At 55.6% G+C, this 19,000-nt stretch overlaps 1 protein-coding gene across 11 annotated transcripts in view; it reads right to left on the bottom strand.

Annotated features, from left to right (window-relative positions):
• NAV1 (neuron navigator 1) overlaps positions 1-19,000 on the bottom strand; it is a 286,936-nt gene that overhangs the window by 93,292 nt on the left and 174,644 nt on the right. For 10 of the 11 annotated variants that reach the window (XR_010600984.1, XR_010600985.1, XM_065594971.1 and 7 more), the window contains one exon: positions 4,678-4,780. Coding sequence is in view for 9 of the 11 variants with exons in the window: in XM_065594971.1 (XP_065451043.1) it covers positions 4,678-4,780 (103 nt within the window). In the remaining 2 variants the exon portion in view is untranslated. Of the gene's footprint in view, positions 1-4,677; positions 4,781-12,062; positions 12,209-19,000 lie in introns of those variants that run through there. The other variant, XM_065594977.1, reaches the window with a different exon arrangement.

Raw genomic sequence — 19,000 nt, 5'->3', positions numbered from 1 at the left:
GCAATCCCTGCCTCTTGCTCATAGTCAGGTCCTGGTTTCTGCTCATGATCCTCTGCTCCTGCTTTCGGGGCTGCTGTGTTTTCTGGGCTCGCCCCAGGGGCTGTGCTCCCAGGACTGGTGCAAGAGCATAGCAAGTGTTCTCCGCATGCTCCCCTTGGGCTGCCTGGGTGCTCAGCCCATGAGCTCACAGCAGCTTGTGCATGGATGGCTCCTTGTAGGCAGGTCTACCTTACCCCACTCTGAGCCCCAGCATCTCCGTGCACACAGCGCCACAGGGAATAAAGGTGCATGGAGCCATGGGCCATGCCGCTGCTTGCAGGAAGCTGTTGCTAGTGAGCTGCCAGCTAAACATTAAGCAAAGCAGATGGGCTGGAGCTCTGCCCTCCTCCCCTCCTGCCCTGACTCATCTCGGGTGGAGCTCAGCTGGCAGCTCTCCTCCTCCCGAGTGCCCTCACGGTGGTCCAGCGTGAGACTCTGGTTACGCAAGATGGGAAGGCGAAGCCACAGGTGCTGTCCAGGAGCCGGATTGCAGGAGACCGGAGGGGTGGAGCCTTCCCCTCTGACTCCTCGTCCCGAGAGCCCACTCAGACAGGGGGCTGGCGTTCACAGGGGCGGGAGCGATGGTTGAGTTATTTATTTCGGTTCATGCCCAAATGTCCTTCAGCTCCCTGAGGCGGAGACAGGGGTCACCCCCACAATACACCTCCCCGTCCCTCCCACGGGGGCAGGGAGGGTCCCACAGCCCTGACGGGTCTCAGCTCAGATAGTGACACTATGCTGTGCAGAGACCTGACAATGGGCACCCGGCTGGGAGCAGCCGCTCACGTCCCAGGCCTCCAGGCAGCCGCAGAAGGGACCCTCGCTGAGCTATCCCCTGCATGACACATGCAGAAGGGACCTCCCTGTCTCTCAGTCCTGTCCCTGGCTCCTTGCTCTCTGCAATCCAGCTGGCTGCCTTGACCCCTCATTCCCATCACTGGCCTCTCTGCCGTTATCACTTGGCCGCTGATTCCATGGACTCAGTGGTGAGCTAACCCTGCCCAAGCTCCCCCCCTCCTCCCACTGGCCACCCCTCACCAGGGCACGGCCTCTTCCTGCTCCGCTCGCTCAGTCTCATCACCTCCAAGTGAGAATCCCCTGCCGCCCCCCAGCCCAGATCACTGAAGAAGCTGCTATCTCTGCATTAGCTCATCTGGGCCACAGAGCCAGGGAGGGGAAAAAGCTTACTCAAGCCGGGTACGGCTGCCAGCTCCAAGGGTAAGCAGCGTGACAAGGCAGCTCCCCCGGAGCTGTGCTGCAATAGGCCCAGAACTCTGGCCTAGGGGCCAACTAGCCCAGCACTCCCAGCTACAGGCCACGCTGGCTAACGGAGCCCCCCGACCCAGCAGGAGCTGAGCCTGCAGCCATTGTTTGGAGCAAGGGGGGCCCAGGCCTTCGTGGGATTGAGCCCAGCATTTCACAGCTAAGGCCCATGCCCCAATCCCAGCTAGCCAGTGGCAGGAGCTTGGAGGGAACCTGCGGGTGGGGAGATGTGCCTGGCCACTCAGGGGGAGAGCTCAGGGTGTCATGTTAATTATGAGGGGCGTGGTTCTGGGTGACCCAAGAAACTCCACCCCCACCCCTATGTTAGCAGCTGGTCCAAGAAAGATCCCATTGGATCAGAAATTATGCTCCCACCCCACCTCTCCTGTACAGCCCAGCGCTGCCACATGTAGCCAGCCCGGCTCCCTCCTGCCGGCTGTGAAGGGGTTGGAAGGGGAGATGGGTCGGATCCAAGGGCCCCATTTCAGCACAAGCTGCTGCTGTGTAGGGCCTGGGGAAGGCAGCCCCATGGGGCGCGATGCAGGCAGGCCTGGCCATGCATCTCCAGGAGGGGGCCCTGGTGCCTAGCACTCAGGGGATGGGTGTGGTCGGCCCCAGGTCTCTGATCCATGAGGAGTCTCCTTCCTTCAGCACCAGGACAGTGTGCTGGGTTGGCACAGGAAAGCCCTGTGCATCTCAGGATGGGAGGCAGGAGCTGGGGGCCTTGGGGAATCAGCCCTGCCCGCTGGCTGTTTTTGAGCAGCGGGATGGCACGTTACCGTGTCTAGCTAGGGGACCTCCCCCGCCTCCTGGAGGGGTTGGGGGGCTCTCTGAAGGCTCCCGACTTTCTGACTGACTCACTGCATTACCTGGGACAAGTCCCTGCCCCGCTCTATGCCTCAGTTTCCTCACCTGTAAAAGGGGGTAATAATGATATGGAGCCAGACATTGCGGAATGCTTTAAGACTCTTCCCTGAGAGGCACAGCTTGGTCTTTGCTCGGTGGTGTGGGGAAGGTGATGCAGAGAGCTACCACGGTCAGAGGTGGATTCCACCCAGGACCTTCTGCACCAAACACATAGTCCCTTGAGTTAGAAGAGCGACTCTGGCGGTGCTGAAGTTGCAGTGGGCAGCCCCTAGGGGGAGCGGTGACCACGTACTCTGCAACAAAGCACTTTAATCTCCCACCGCCCTTGTGCTTTTAAGTAGTTGAGCCTTTTCCTGCTGCTTGTGCTGCCCCCTGCAGGGGCAGCGAGGCTAGTGAGAGCTGTTAGCTGGGCTCCCCAATGAAATCCCCGCATTGGCTGAGCCCCTATTCCAGTGGGGCAGAGCATAACTCATGCTGGGAGCCAGAGCGGGGGGAAGGGGGCTTCAAATGGACATAAACACATGGGGGTCCCCCTATTGTCATAACCCGCTAGGGCAGCTGTGCTCATCCCTGGTGCTCTTTACAGAGCAGCTGGAGTCAAACTAGCTTCCCTGTGTCTCTCTCCTTCTCCACCTGGCCTGACATCACCCTCTAGTGGCTGCAGCCCCCATTGCAGGCTGACATGGGTAGTTCCCAGTGCCCTGCTTTGGAGGAATTTGAAGCATATCCTTGCCCTGCTCACTTCTCCTCTCCAAACCAGATGGGGATTTGCCGGTGTCCTTAAGGAATCACGAGCCCAGTCAAACTTGTGTCTCCAGCACCGTACCCGGGTGAGCCTGGGGAAACCCGTGATCGGCTCGGGCAAGCAGCTCTGCTTTCACAGATGGGGTGACACACGGGCTTGCCGTGCCATGGCCTACAGATTCCACCAGCAATTCATTCCAGTTGCTGGGAGAGCCTGGTATCAGCACTGCCCTCAGCTATAGTGCAACTGCACAGGAGAACGGCTCACCACAGAGGGGGCAGAACTCCCGTTTGGGCTGCTACTGTAAAGCTATGACTATAGAGACAGTGTGCCCTAGGGGTTAGGGCACAGGGCTAAGACTCAGCCGACTTGAATTCTAGTCCCTATTACGTGACCTTGGGCAAGTCATGGCCCCTCTCTGTGCCTCGCTTTCCCCTCCCACTAGGTCTGTGTAGACCATACGCTTTTCAGGGCTAGGACAATCTCTTAGGCCTCTTCCATATTGAAATTTGCACAGATTTAACACAGTTTTTCAAGTCTATTTAACCCCCTGCATCTCAGGCCTTGTCAACATGACAGAGATAAGCCACGGTGTCAATTTACAGCAAGAGTTAAACTGGTGCAAGCCCCCAGGGGATGCACTGATTCTAAAACAAGCTGCTCTCAAACTGGGAGCTGGGAACAGGTTTAAATCATGCTGAAATAAGCGACCCTTATCCCGAAAGAAGAGTGTTCACACAGGGTTTTTTTAAAACTGGTTTGATCGATTGAACTAAACTAATTGAATTAAACCGCTGCATGTTTGTGTGTACCAGGGTCTACAAGCATCCCCATGAAATTTCCACCAGGACTAAGGGCTTGTCTACATTTAAAACGCTGCACCACTTCAGCGCGTCAGTGAAGACACTGCCTACGCTGATGGGGGGGGAGTTCTCCCATCGGCGTAGGTAGATCACGTCCACAAGGGGCAGTAGCTAGGCCAACGGGAGAATTCTCCTGCGGACCGAGTGCTGTCTACACTGGGGGTTGGGTCGGTTTAACTGCACTGCTCAGAAGTGTGGATTTTTCACACCCCTGAGCAATAATTATACTGGCCAAATTTTCTAGTGTAGACCAGGCCTAAATTGACTAAATTGCTAAAAAGAGCAGCGTAGACATCCCTGCTCAGACTGGAGCTCAGGCTCGGAGACCCAGCCCTCTCAGCAGAGTGGGAACACCAACACGGCTATTTCTAGCCCCGGAGCACTAGCCCTGCAAGCCTGAGTCAATTGACCCAGGCTCTGAGACTCGCTGCTGCAGGGTTTTTTTGGCCCTGCAGATGTACCCTCTGTGGCTGTGGCAGCCCCTAGCACAATGGGACCTTGATCTCAGCTGGTGCCTCGGGGTGCCACCGAAATACACCTGCTAACGAGGTGCGACTCACTGTGAGAGGTGCTCCAGAGAGACTGGCTGGAGGGATTAGCGAGTGGGGCAGTGAGAGTCATCCCTGAGTCAGAGGATGGCAGCTCTCCATGCTGGGACAGAGGCCTCGGTGACACCGGGGCTGTCAGATTCTTTCCCCCGGGGGAACAGCCCCACCCTGGGCTGGAGACACTGCCGCAGAACGAAGCCCAGCCACATCACTAGCCCCTTGTCCCACCAGGGTCCCCACCCCCCAGAAAGGGCTCAGCTTCGGGGATCAGACCCAGCAAGGAGCCATGGTGGCGGAGGAGGGGTCAGGTGAGAGAGGAGGGGAGGGGAGAGCGCGGGCGTCATGGCCTCACCTGTGTGACACCTGGGAGCCTCTCAGGCTGGACATGGTCTCCTCCAGATTCTGCCGAAGGTCCAGCACGTTCTGCACCGTCCTCTTCCTCTGGGACTCGGGGTCTGTAGTAACACGGAGAGCGAAGGCTTTTATAGCCATGGCTGTAGGGAGAGGAGGGCGACACGGGCCCCCTCCATGCCCCCACCCACTCACCCACACTTCCCCCATCTGTTCCAGGTGCCCCCACGACGCTCCCCATGCCATGTGCCCCCTCCCCACCCAGCTGCCATCCTTATACTGTCTGCCCATGTGTCCCTTCCCTGCCCTCCCCCCACTGGTGCAAGCGCCACTCTGCTGCTTTGGCATCACAGAGCCACATTCTGCGACAGCTGGAGCCCTCGACAGAGCTGTGAGTGTGACCCATCTCCCTGCCAGGCCTGGGGCGCTGGACCCGCACCCTGCCCAGGTGTTGCCAAGGTCCTCAAGAGCTGCTTTAGCAGGGAAAGTTTCTCTGCCTCTGCCCAAGGCCAGCGCCCGGGAGAGGGAGCGTCTGCCTCCCGGCTCCTCTCCGAGATGGACCGCAGGGCGAGCACCGGACCAGAACATCCTACATTCCAAGGCCAGAAGGGACCATTGGGACACTGCACAGCACAGGCCAGAGAACTGCCCCACCATAATCCCTAGAGCAGATCGGAGAAAAGACCTCCCGTCTGGATTTAGAAATGGCCAGTGATGGAGAATCCGCCAGGAGCCCTGGTCAATTGTTCCAGTGGTTAATTACCCTCCCTGTTAAAATGTTCTGCCTTAGTTCCAGGCTGAAATTGCCTGGCTTCAGCTTCCAGCCATTGGATCTCATTAGATCCGTCTCTGCTAGACAGAAAAGTCCATTATCAAATTTGTTCCCCATCTAGGATACTCGCAGACAGTGATTAAGTCACCTCTCAACCTTCTCTGTGTTATGCTAACTAGGCCCAAAGAGCTCAGTCTCTCACTCAAAGGCAGGTTCTCTAATCCTTTAATCCAGAGGTTCCCAAACTTATTTGGCCTACCACCCCCTTTTCAGAAAAAAAAATACTCAGCGCCCCCCTGGAAATTTACCTTTTTTAAGCGAACAAACAGAAAGATGCAGTGACAAATTTGCGTTCTTTTATGTATCTATATTTCTACCTACGTCCTACAATATAATAAAGAAAGATGTGTTATTAGAATATCGCCCACGACATCAGGTATACAGTGGTTTTTGCGTAGGACGGCAAAAGACAACCAAACTAAAATACTAATGAAACTAATAAACTGGGTTTTGTTCTTTGCTCAGCATTAGATATATGTATTTGATATTAAATTGTCAAATATCATACTAAATGTATCAAGAAATAATTAATTTAAAAATAATCAATATGCAACTAAAAATCAGTTAATAGTTTTAATTTAGTTTGCCCTTATTTAAATAATTGTTCCTTATTAACACACGCCTTATTTCCCAATTAACACAGATGATTCGATAGATATAAATAAATGTTAATAGTTATGTTTTTTACGATTTCATTCCCGTTTTCGTTAATATTGTAATAAAAAATATGACAAATATATTGACTGTACACTTCAAATAGTACTGTACCGACACAAGCCTGCTACGATTTTATTATTAGTAAGCACTAGAGACACAGAAACGTACGGTAGATATGTAAGAAAATGTATAAAAATACTCACGTGTAAATTGCTGTTTTATTGAAACAACAATAATATAATTTGCTTTGTATGTGATCCGTAAAGATCGAAGGTATCGAATATAAATAATTTTTTTAATACTTATTGCACTGTTTCTGAATTGTGTAAAAAGCAGTTAACAATAATCTAAATTAGATTTCATACATGTCGCCTATTTATAGTATCGTATTGTAAACAAGTCATTACACGCACATATTCCTGCCGATGCATGCTGGACTTCCCGACAATGCGCGACACGCTCGCCTGCCAACACTTGCTTGTTAAGAGCTGTTGGCGGACTTGACACCTGATCCATTATAATTTGTGAATTTATTTGGAAAATAAAGTAATCACTACAACTTTAACTCTGTTACACAACAGATGAAACATGTACGAACGGTTTTTCAAAATTTTCTTATATTCTCTTCTTTCTTTATGCTTCCACCGCCCCCTTATTTTTATTCAACGCCCCCCAATTGCACCCGAGGCTACTACTGCCCCCCTGGATTGTTCCAGCGCCCCGCAGGGGGCGGTATCGCCCACTTTGGGAACCTCTGCTTTAATCATTCCCCAGGCTCTTCTCTGCCCCCTCTCCAATTTATCAACCTCCTCCTCGAATCGCAAGCACCAGAACTGGACCCAGGATTCCAGCAGCGGCCGCACCAGAGTCAAATACAGAGCTAAAAACACTGCTCTGCTCCTGTCCAAGGATTGCATTAGCAAGCAGCACAAATCTCCATTGCATTCTAAACTCCGTCCCAGCAGAGCCCCCCACCCAGCCAGGCACTGGCAGCTTCTGACCCCAGCTCCACGGGTGTGGCAGCTCCCCTCCCCAGCCAGCCAACACGCACAGGAGGGGAGCTCTGCAGGGTAGGGGCTTTCCACAAGCCCAGCTCACCCTCCTACTCTGCTTGGCTGAAGCTGTTGCATCATTAGTGCTTAGTGTCAGTGCTACAGCCCTCCCAGGGAGCAGGGGGAGCGGAGGGAACAGGCGCATGGGCTTCAGGAACAAACAGAAGCCAGCAAGGAAATGCTGGGGCTGGCTGCCAGCCAACTGAAGGCAGAATGAGTGGCAGCAGCTGGCAAGCTCATTCCAAGGGATCTGAGCTGCTGCCCCAGGAACTGGAGCCTGCCATCACATGCAGGAATCCTGAGTAAACTGCTCCGCCTGCAGACCAGCATACCCAGGGGAGGGGTGCTACCTGGCTGGCTCTCCCTGGGATTGCAAAGCTGGCAATGTCTCTTTGGATGATACGTTGCCTCCAGGGAAACGCCTGAGCAGACCTGCAAACCTACCCTAGAAGCCTGCTGCAGCAGGGTGTGACATCCCTAGACCATTGCTACGAGCCTGGAGGAAAGGGAGCTCCTAGTGCTAAAGCCACAAACCAGGGACCATCTACACTATTCAGTCAGCAGCCTTCTGCTCTGTAGATATCTATTTGTGCAGTAGATCAGTAGACAGACAGACCGACTTGTTCACGTGCATTTTGGAAGACAGATGGGCAGACAGAGCAGTATACTAACAGCTAGGAGCGTGGACGGAGAGACAGAGCAGTATACTAACATAGGGTTACCATACGTCCGTTTTTTCCCGGACCTGTCCGGCTTTTCGGCAATCAAACCCCCGTCCGGGGGGAATTGCCAAAAAGCCGAACATGTCCGGGAAAAATACCGTCTGGGCACTTCCCCTCCCGCGGCTGCTCTGCGAGTCCTCCCCTCTCAGACTTCGGCTCTGTTTAAGAGCCAAGCTGCCCGAGCCAGCGCTACCGGCTTCGGGCAGCCCCCCTTGCCTCCGGACCCCAGCCGCCAGCCGGGCACTTCTCCTCCCCGGCTCCAGCTGCCTCTGTTCCTCCCCTTTCAGACTTCGGCTCTGTTTAAGAGCCAAGCTGCCCGAGCCAGCGCTACCGGCTTCAGGCAGCCCCCCTTGCCTCCGGACCCCAGCCGCCAGCTGGGCACTTCTCCTTCACGGCTCCAGCTGCTCTGCTCCGGCGGCTGGGGTCCGGAGGCAAGGGGGGCTGCCCGAAGCCGGTAGCGCTGGCTCGGGCAGCTTGGCTTTTAAACAGAGCTGAAGTCTGAGAGGGGAGGAACAGAGGCAGCTGGAGCCGGGGAGGAGAAGTGCCCGGCCGGCGGCGCAGGGTCTGGAGGCAAGGGGGCTGCCCGAAGCCGGTAGCGCTCGGGCAGCTCGGCTCTTAGAGCCGAAGAGTCAGGGGAGGAGCAGAGCCTCTGGCCGCGGCGGCTCTGCTCCTCCCCTGACTCTTCGGCTCTGTTTAAGAGCCGAGCGCTACGGGCTTCGGGCAGCCCCCATGCCTCCGGACCCTGCGCCGCCGGAGCCCAGGAGGGGAAGTGCCCGGCCGGGGGCGCAGGGTCCGGGGGCATGGGGGCTGCCTGAAGCCCGAGCGCTGCCGGCTTCACGGTTTGCCGGGCAGCCTCCAGACGCTGCGCCCCCGGCTGGGCGCTTCCCCTCCCGGGCTCCAGCTGTGCTGGGGAAGCGCCGGCCAGGGGCGCAGGGTCTGGGGGCTGCCCGGCAAACCGTGAAGCCGGTAGTGCTCGGGCAGCCATTTTCGCGTGGCTGGGAGTGGGAGGGAGGAGGGGGCGGAGGTAGGGTGGGGTTGGGACAGGGAAGGGGCGGAGTTGGGGCGGGGCTGCGGGTGGGAAATGGGCGGGGCCAGGGCCCCGTGGAGGGTCCTCTTTTTTTATTTGTTACATATGGTAACCCTAACTAACAGCTAGGAGCATGGACAGATCTGTAAGCTACCCTCTAGGAAAGACTGTCATTATGTTCGGGTTGGATGGCTGGATTAGACGCACCAGTTTGCTATCATTGGGAGGGATAGTTAGATAGATGGATTACGTAGATTAGGAACAAATGGTTTGCACGTGGCCTGGCTACAATCGGATTTGTCCTCCCTTCAAACATAGCTACAACACTGTTCCACCTGGTAGTGTAGACAGGACCCTGCTCGTTACAGACCGATAGGTTTGGAAAAAATCACAAGAACCTCTCCCGCAGCCCGAACCGGCACCCCTTATAGGAATCAAATCCAAAGGTCCATTTGCCCTGGGCCCGAGGGGCCAGAACGCTGAGAGAGTCTGGTGGGACATGTGGGCTGGCCCGGGACGGCACCTTCTCAGGAGATACCTGTGACAGGTTTGGTCACGGAGATCTCCTTGTGACTGTCACCTGATGTGCTGAGATCACCTCTGAGCCCGTTTTCCCTGCCAACTTGGGACTTCCAGGACCCTGCCTTGTTGAGCCAGACACACTAGCCTGCCGCAACACAGACCCAGGGTCTGGGCCACACCCCCAAAGCTGCAGACTTTAAGTGAAAACAGCTCTGCAGGTTTCCTCTGCAGGCTGCCGCCCTGACACGATCGTGACCGCGACCGCGGGCCCTGCGCGGCGCTGGCTCCCGCCCTGACACGATGGTGACTGCGATCACAGGTCCTGCGCGGTGCCTGCTCCCGCCCTGACACGACAGCGACTGCGATCACGGGCCCTGCGCGGCACCGGCTCCCGTCCTGACACGACGGTGACTGCGATCGCGGGCCCTGGGTGGCGCCTGCTCCCGTCCTGACACGACGGCGACTACGATCATGGGCCCTGCACGGCACCTGCTCCCACCCTGACACGAAGACGCCTGCGATCACAGGCCCTGCGCGGCACCTGCTCCCGCCCGGACACGACGGCGACTGTGACCACGGGCCCTGCGCGACGCCGGCTCCTGCCCTGACACGATGGCGACTGCAACCACCGGCCCTGCACGGCGCTGGCTCCCGCCCTGACACAACGGTGACAGCGAACGCGGGCCTTGTGCGGCGCCTGCTCCCACCCTGACACGACGGCGACTGCGATCACGGGCCCTGAGCGGCACCGGCTCCCGCCCTGACACGACGGCAACAGCGATCACGGGCCCTGCGTGTCTGTTGAGCTCAGTACAGCTGGTCAGTGAATATTTCCAGGCCCTCATGAGTAAGTTCCAATTCTGTGCAAGAGGTGGGAGCTGTTCGGGGACATCTCCCAGACATGCTGTTGGTATTTATCAGCTGCAATCAATAGGGAAGTGCGCGCACACACACACACACACACTCTCTCTCTCTCTCTCTCTCTCTCTCTCTCTCTCTTACTTACTTACTTCCAGGCATCTTGGCTCTCCACAAGAAATATGAAGCAGCCACAGGGCACTTCCAGGACGAGCCCCTCTCTGCACAGCCCAGCCAGAGGTGGGGAAGGAGTCTCCACCCTGGGTATCAGTGTCCCCAGGCTCCAGTGTTGATGAGAGTCACGCAGCATCTTATCAGCTCCCCTCCCTCCCCGCCCGCTGAGCCGGATTCTTTGCTCCCCCGGATTGCCCCACGTCAACTTGGAGGAGCCGTGCGCCGCCGGATTGAGTGCGGGAGCGGGGCATGTTTCACGCTGGCTGGGTCAAGCAGGGCTTAATCGAGTATAAAAACGGCCATTTGATTGCCATTCTCTGCCCGGACGAATGACTTTACCGCCCAATCGATGGCACCATTGATTTCCAGATGGCAGAGCCCCAACATGCCAGGGGCTTGGTGCGGGCTGTGAAGCCATAGAGGTGAGGCTGGAAGGCAAGGAGGGGATTCGTGGGTCCTTACGTTGGAGCAGGGCGTTATATTCAAGATCTACGACCTCACCTTGCAGGGTCACTGCTGTTTCTGTTCAGCAAAGCCATGGTCCTATGGGGAAGTTCTCTGGCCCTGCGCTTAACCCCACCAGAAAGCAGCATGGACAGGGGCCCCCTGTAACACCCCTGTCAATCATTATATACCCCAGCCCCTCCACCCACTAAGGTGATCCGGGTAAGTGTGCCGGAGTCTTGCCAAAGTGGTCCCAGCCCTCCCAGATCTCAAGAGACAGAACCTTAGAATCACACCACTCTGATTCCCATCTTGTGCCTCACAATACATACACGCCAATTCTGAGCTGACTTGAGCTGCTGCTATCTGGAGATCAGCTACCGCTAATCACTCATGCACTATACCGTCAGGCAGCCTGCAATCTCAGCCCGCAGGTGGCGGGCAGCTTTCATGAGTAGCCGTTTCCCTGTCACCGCTCCTGGGGCCTAGCAGTGGGGCTGCTCCGGGATTCAGTAGGGAAAATCTGGATCTACAGACCCCTGGGATTTTCCATCCCCTGCACGGGGCTGACTTGCTACCAGGCCTTTCTTCCTCCCCGCCCCAGGAAGATTCCCACACCTCCGCCCCTGTCTCAGCACCAGACGCGTGGCTATAGCCTCTGGCTAGGACATATTACGTATGCGGCTGTTATAGGCCAAGCGCAGAGATTTAGGCTCGATAGGTTGTCAGTTCAAAACCCGCTGTGTCAGCCAAGATGGGGCTGTTGGAAATTTACCAGGACAAACTCCTAAAGAGGCTGCTGGGTTGATTCAGACCCATCAGAGAGAGGGCGAGTGTGTGTGAGGGAATGGGACACCAGGGCAGATGGGGGATGCAGTCAGTGCAGGCCCTTTTCTGGGGGGAAAGAGGCAGAAACAACCCAGTAAATGACCTCTGTCCCCTCCCGGCAGAAGGACTAAGGAGGGGAAGGTGTCAGTGACACCAGCTTAGCCACCCATGGGCATGGCCAGGTACAGGCCAAAGCCCCCCACAGATCAGGGAATGGGGTGTGGCTGCGGAACCCCTTCACCTGGTGCTGAGCATTTGGGTATCACTCACCCCAGGCTGGCCTCAGTATCAGAGGACCATACAAGTGGCTTGAAGACCCTCTGGCTTTGCACTGAGCACAGGCTGGCCGGAGCGGAAGGTCTGGTGTCTCCATCTCTGAATGAAGATCATCCTCTATGCTGGCTCTGGGCAGAGATCCGTGGGGATGTGTGGAAAGGCTGGGGGCAGGTGCTTGGCACAGAGGGAGGTGGGACCTGCATTAAGTCTCCCCCTCAAAGCAATCACAAGGCAGACCCCGCCCCCCCCATGCCAGCTGTTAACGACCGTGACGCCAGCGCTTTGATCCACAATTTCCAGCCCTTTCAGTCGGGGCTGGGTTTTTTCTCATTCAAATGTAGTGACAATTTAGTTGACAGGCAGGTCGGTAGTGGGGGAGGGGGAATAATTATGGCTTCTTTTAATGTAATGTGGTAACCAACACTTTTGCAATTGCCATGGCAACGCACAGAAGCGACATGTAAACAACAGCTAAGTACCCAGCATGCAACGGAGCATCTGCATTGGGAGTCGGAGGGGGGTGGCTTGCCCACTCTGTAGAAATAATACAGGGAGTGTTGTGCTTTGTCAGGAGGCGATGTGAGCGATAGTGTATTACATACACACACTGTAATACACGTGTATTACACACACACCCATACAAAACACAGGCAGGGTAATATACACACAGTAACACACTCCCACACAAAATCATCCATCCAGCCAACCAAGGATCTCTTAGCCACAGCATGGCACTGGGATGTTAATTCATGTTCCGCCATGACCCCAGAACCCTTTTCTGACTCACTGCTTTCCCCTACCTTACATGGGTGACCTATACTCTTGGTTCCCAGACACATGACCCTGGATTTGGCTATTGGAAAACGCACATCGCTAAGGTGAGCCTAGTTCCCTGTGCAGCACTGAACTGTCCTTACCACTGTTTACCAAGTCATGCCACTTCTACCTCGGTTCCAAGATGCGTTTAATCCACCGAGTCGCTGTCTGAGCTCAAGACACCCAGTTCCCTTGAGGAACCTTGATGGCACCTCCGGGCTGTGTACTAGATGGCAAGACCAAGCTTCAAATGTAGCCAGTGTCTATCTTGTGATGGATCCAACAGTCCAGTCCAGCCCCCTGGTTTTGATCGTTCACACCACCAGATGTGTTGCTAATGGCCACACGTGGGGCCTTCATTTTGGATGCTATGGCCAGGTAGAACATGCAGGGCACAGACTGGCAGGCTGCATACATTGCCGAGGGCTGTCTGGCTCCTTCATGGACTTGCACAATGCCCTTCCCTCCACTCCGGCGTGGGTAAGACACTTAGATGAACACACTTGACTTGACCATCTATATAAATTCAATCACAACATATATATGTACTCCATCGGTTTCTGTGTCATCCGCACTCTACCAGCAATGATTTTATAATGTCTTTCAGATCGCCAATAAAGATGCTGGGAAAACGTTAGCTCAACGAAGCTAGTTTAACTCGACTGAAAACCCTGCTGAACACCACTGCGTACGCAGCTTAGCATCTTTAGCTTGATTTGAGAGGTTGAGTTACAGCCCAGGCCGGATTCTAGGCTACAACTTGACCTGCTAGAATGGAGCGAAAGGTGTTAAACAGGGGCTTTGTCTAGATTGGTATTCAAGGTGTGATGTTAACAGATCTTAGCTGACGTGTGTTAATAGCCCAGTGTAGACAAGGCAGCATGCCTTCAATGTGTGTTCAACTGGTCAAATTAAAACCTAGTCTAGACAAGGCTTAAAATGGAGCTATTGGAACTGACTCACTTCAGAGGCCCGGAGTATCCCGTTCCTAGTTCCCTGAGCCTCCCAGCCTTTTAAACAAGCACTCTTTGATAATGAGAAACATGCCCAGGAAAGAACAACAATTCAAAGGTAAAGGATTCAAGGGCACGGGGTAGGTATCAATGTCTGTGCATCTATTACATACCTGCCAGGCTTCCATAAATACAGTTTAATAATTAACTGGTAATTAAACCCCAGGCAATAACTGTCTTACTAAATCTTAATGACAGCCCATGCATATTTAGGGACCTTAATCAAAAGTATTGCCAAGCAGAGAGGGGTCTAATCCATGGTAGCCCCAGAGATCATTCCAGAAGGGGAGAGGACGGGGTCATCATTTAGAACCTGGGTTGGCTCAATGGGATAAATATCATCCATTCAAAAAAATGGCAGAGGGTTGAAACTGGAATCATGGCCAGATGCTCAGTCCCATGGCACCAGGGACGCTGCTGTTTACATTTCACTAGGTTTGGAAATTGCAATGAGATGTGTCGGTTTCTGGTCAGTTTCTCTTCCAGCAGCTCAGTGCCCCAGACTGCAAGGCAGAGCTTAAAGCTATTGTAAAACCCAAGCAAACATTTTATATTCCTAGGGGGGGTTGTTACATCCCTTGACACCTCCCTTCCTTTTCCCCCAAACAAACCCTACATTTAGTCCTAAACTAAAGTGACAGTGTCCATCTATCAGTCTGTCTGGTGCGTCTCTCTATGGCATCCTACAGGTGAGGACTGAGATGTATTGCAAAAGGGATGGTGGGGACTGGAATAGCAGAGGGGCTGTGGAATGGGGCTAAGGGACATTGGCAGTGCTGTGGTGGGATGCTCACAGTAGGGGACTGCAGGCTGGGTGTCAGCATAACTGTCTGCTGGGTGGAATACCAGGGGCCTGCGGGTGGGGAGTGAGGGGCACCAGCAGAGCTGTGGGGAAGCAGCTAGCACGGCACTGACTGCACTTGGCCTGACTCACGGAGAAAAGCAGTTCCCAAGGTGAAGGGACGGGAGGCCCCTGAAGCCGAAACCAATCCTTTGGGCTGGTGGATTAGCTGGTAAAGCGACTAGCCACAGCCCTCTGTTTTACACCTCCCCCAGCCAGTTCCCCTCCCTTTCCCCAGCCCTCTCCCACCCCCAGCACAGACACACCTGCCTTTCTTCCACCTCCACCAGTTGCTAGATCCAGCCACAAGATGGTGCTGACAGACCTCGGCCAGCAAAACGGCAGCCACCAATCCTGGGCATGGGCGTAGCTGCAGCGCTGAGCAGCTGCCCGTCCAAGCATGGATTTTCTCGCAGGCATTGGACCCAGCCTGGAGAGGCTCAGGAACCAGGCAGGGGCCTGGGGTGTCTTTCACTGGGGGCGCTGGGGAGCACCTGCTGCAGCCCCTGCATCCAACTCAGCCGACCCCTCCCCTGGGCCTGCAAATCTGTTTTGCACCTGAGTTCCCCGCATCTCACTCTACTCTGCATCCTCCCTGTTTCCCCTTGTCCTTCCCCAGCTTCCGGCACCCATGGCCCTTTTGCTCTGACCACCAGATCCAGGTACACTGCCCAGAGCTCCGTGCAGCCCATAGCCACCTGCCCCTCTGGCTACAGGCCTGGGGTTTGGGGTCTGAATCCCTCAGCACAGATCACCTTGGGTTACACAGCTCAATGCATCCCACCCGAGCTGGACCTGCCCAGGACCAAAGGAAAAATCCTGTTAGTGAAAGATACATTGAGTCTGCTCTCTGCTCTCCAGCTCGGCCACGCAGCCGGGAATCTGTGCCTTGAAGGGTTCCTCCATCAAGGTTATGACATGAGAAGCCATTCGCCTCTCGCCCTGTGGGACGATGCTGCCAGGGGCTTGGCTGGCCCAAAGATGGGGCTAGAGATTTATTTCAGTCTGAGCAAACACAGAGCCAAGAGCAGCCTCTACTCTCCCCCCCCCCCCACCCGTCCCATCTCCTGCTCCGGCACAGCCCGAGCGGGAGCCACAGAACCTCGGTGCTGTGCCGGGGGCTGCATGGAGCTGCTCCCCAGTTGGGAGGGGTGGCACACTCTCTGCTCTGCAACCAGCCACATCTGCCAGCCAGGGTGGAAGAAGGTGAGGCCAAGACCTGGCCTCTCCCTTCCCCTGCCCCTGCCCCTCTGGAGCAGTGACAAGAACAGGGACTGTGAGACAACTGCCCTGACCAGTAGAAGGTTCTCAGCCCCTCCAGTGCACTTGAACAAAGCCACTCCCAGTCTGGCCCATGGCTCCAGGGGCCTTGTGGGAGCCAACCCCTCCCCCTGATTTTTGCTGATTCAGCCGTAACCCAAGTGTGGGCGCAGGTGAACCTGCCAGGCTCTCCCCCATGCGAGCAGGGGTGATGCTGTGAGTCTCAATGGGACCCCCTGTGCCAAGGCCAGGTCTGCAAAGAGCCACATGCTCCTGCATAGATATTTCCAACTGGCAATGAGGCCCTGGCCACTGCGGCCTGGCACCAGATCGATGAGCCAGCCCCGGGCCCCCACTCAACACACCCTGGTGTGGCTTGCGCCAAGTGGATCAGTCTCCCCAGGAGGCTTGTGGGGAGTTGGAGGCTGTTTTGGGGTGAGCAATACTGCCCCCTGCTAGGCATTTGCTCAGGGGTGGGGATTTACGTGCCCACCAGGATCCGATTGCTAGGGATCAGGGCCGGCAGCGAGCTGGTTGCTGGGCAATGTAATGAGCACAGCAAGCCAGTAGCAGGCTGGCTCTTAAGCCCAGCAGCACCAGGTTGGTGTGATAGCTCCTGTGCCTGCTGGTTCCCAGCCCTGCTCCTGCCTTGCCTGGCTCCAGATACCCTGGTCCTGACCCACGGCTCTGATTTCTGACTTCAGCTTTGACTCTTGGCTCTGATTCCTAGCTACTGACTCCTGCTCTATACGCTGGGCACGACGGCCTGGATCCCTGACGCCGATCCTACAATTCCACTGTTGCCAGCTCCTATGATTTGATCGCACATCTTCTATATTTGCTGTAAAGCTCCCAGCTCCAGGAGTCATGTGAATACACCAGACTCACTTTAAAATGGCCAGTTTCTGCCTCTCTTGGCTGCGAGGAAACGCGTGAAACTGTGACCTTTGAAGATTCAGTCGCCAGGAGGTGAGGACTAAGAGCCCACAGCTAGTATTGTTTTTAAATCTCAGGATTTTTAAGCCAATCTCAGGATTTTCTGGGGATCTGACACGTAATCTCTTGAATGCTCGGGGCAGGTATCCACAGCAGTGTGTGGCAGTAGCGAGAGTAAACATGACCCGATCCTGCAAGGGGCCAGTTACATGCTGCTCATCTGGTGCTTAGGGGCAGCTCAGCCCCTGGTGGCATCAGAGCTGCCTGCCACTCCCACAAGCTGTCCCTCTCCTGGCCCTTCCTGGGGCCTGACCCCACAGCAGCTCCTAAGCCTCTTTTGGCAGCCCCGACGCACAGTGGCAGCAGCTCGTCTCTGCCTTTGGACCCAGATCGCAGCAGCCTGGCTCCGCGCACCTGCCATCTCAACGGTATTTGGCTCCCAAACGTGGATCGCTCCAGCTAATGACCCAGATTCCTCCCCCTGTGGTTTATTTAAAGATGTTTCCGTTAGGGACAATGCCCTGGCACTTCCCGCTGACACCTCCTCCTGCTCCCCAGCAGTGGGGTTGCCACAGCAACCTCACATACAGATGAGAGCGGGGGGAGAGGGAGCTGTGCTGTGCAGCTTCCCACCTGCTGGCAGGTCCCATGGCAGGAGCCCGAACGCCCAAGTGACTAGCACAGGCTGGGCTGGCTCTGTCCGAACAAACCTGACCCCGAGGTTCATGAGGGGCTCCCTGGCGACTGATCCAGAGAAATGTGAATTTGGGCAGTTTAGAGCTTAAGACTCTCATGGCTCTGCTGGAACGAGCCGGCACATGACACCCAGGCAGCTCTGCCAGCGCCCCTCAACCCAGAACCACGGGGCGAGAGGGACCACCAGGGCCTTCTAGTCTGACACCTGCCCGGATGAAGGATTTCCTCACCTGCAGCCCTTTGGCCCCTGCTAGCTCAGCCTTGAGTCCCCACCAGCTCGGTGACGCCGCGCCTGGTTCCGCCTTTACAGGTCTCTGCCCATGGAACACTCCTTGCTACTCTAGTCTCTGGCACTGCCCCTCAATCCTGCTGCTATCCCCGTCTTGGGCTCCTGAACACACATCCCCCTCAATCATCCCTCCTGGTATGCCACCGCTGGCCCCCCACACACTCAGCTCTGCCCAGGCCTGTCAGCCCTGATCGCTCTTAGCCCAGCTGGACCTGTAACTGCCCCCCCCCCCCCAATGTGTGGTAATGCAAGGACATAGACACTGGGGGCTAGGCAAAGAGAGCTGCTAGCCCTGTTTGACATGGTATAAGTCTCCTCCAATGTGAGTGGCACACACTGGACCGTCCCTTTGAAAGTGCAGTGGGAACAGAGCCCCTCCACAGCCGGAAGATCTTGTGGACCATGTATCGTCAGCAGGGTTCAAACTCAGGACCTACAGCTCAGACCTTTACTGCTAAGCTAAGGGAGTCACTCTGTAAGCAGGTAGCAGTAGTAGGCTTTTGTCCTCTGAGGGCATGGTTTCACTGCAGAGTTAACCCAGCTCTTACCTGGATAGTGCCCCTATTATCCCTCCCATTCACACACAAAACTCTGGGCTGAGTATGGTGGTGTTTTCAATGCAGGCCAGCTGGCCTGGCTGGGGGGTAGAGGGGCTAGAACCAGAGTACCACTTTCACTGGGGCTGGAGACCCACCCATTCTGTAAGGAAGACACAAGCAAAATCATTCAAGAACTGACAGGCCTCCCTCCCGTGCCTTCCCACAGTTCCCTCTGTCTGTCCTTCTAGGCACACAAGTTCTCCCACAATTCCCTGAACCACAGAGTGACAGTTCACTGAACTGAGATTCCCCCCAGAAGTCCTAACAACACGCAGGGCGAACAGCACCAGTGAGGACCCAGTAACTCAGACAGGGCTGTGAAGTGTTGCTACTCAAACCTGTGCTAGACTAAAGTAGCAGTGTAGCCACAGCTGCAGGGGTGGTGGGTCAGGCGCACTGCATGAGTAGAATGGTTTAAATGGCTGCAGCACCCTGCAGTGCAAAGGATCTTTGCTAGCAGGAATCACTGCACCCACTGCAGA

The sequence above is a fragment of the Chrysemys picta genome, chromosome 4 (genome assembly GCF_011386835.1).
Source record: "Chrysemys picta bellii isolate R12L10 chromosome 4, ASM1138683v2, whole genome shotgun sequence".
NCBI lineage: Eukaryota > Metazoa > Chordata > Testudines > Emydidae > Chrysemys > Chrysemys picta.
Note: the sequence above shows the minus strand (reverse complement) of the source record. Positions and strands in the feature narration are given on the sequence as shown.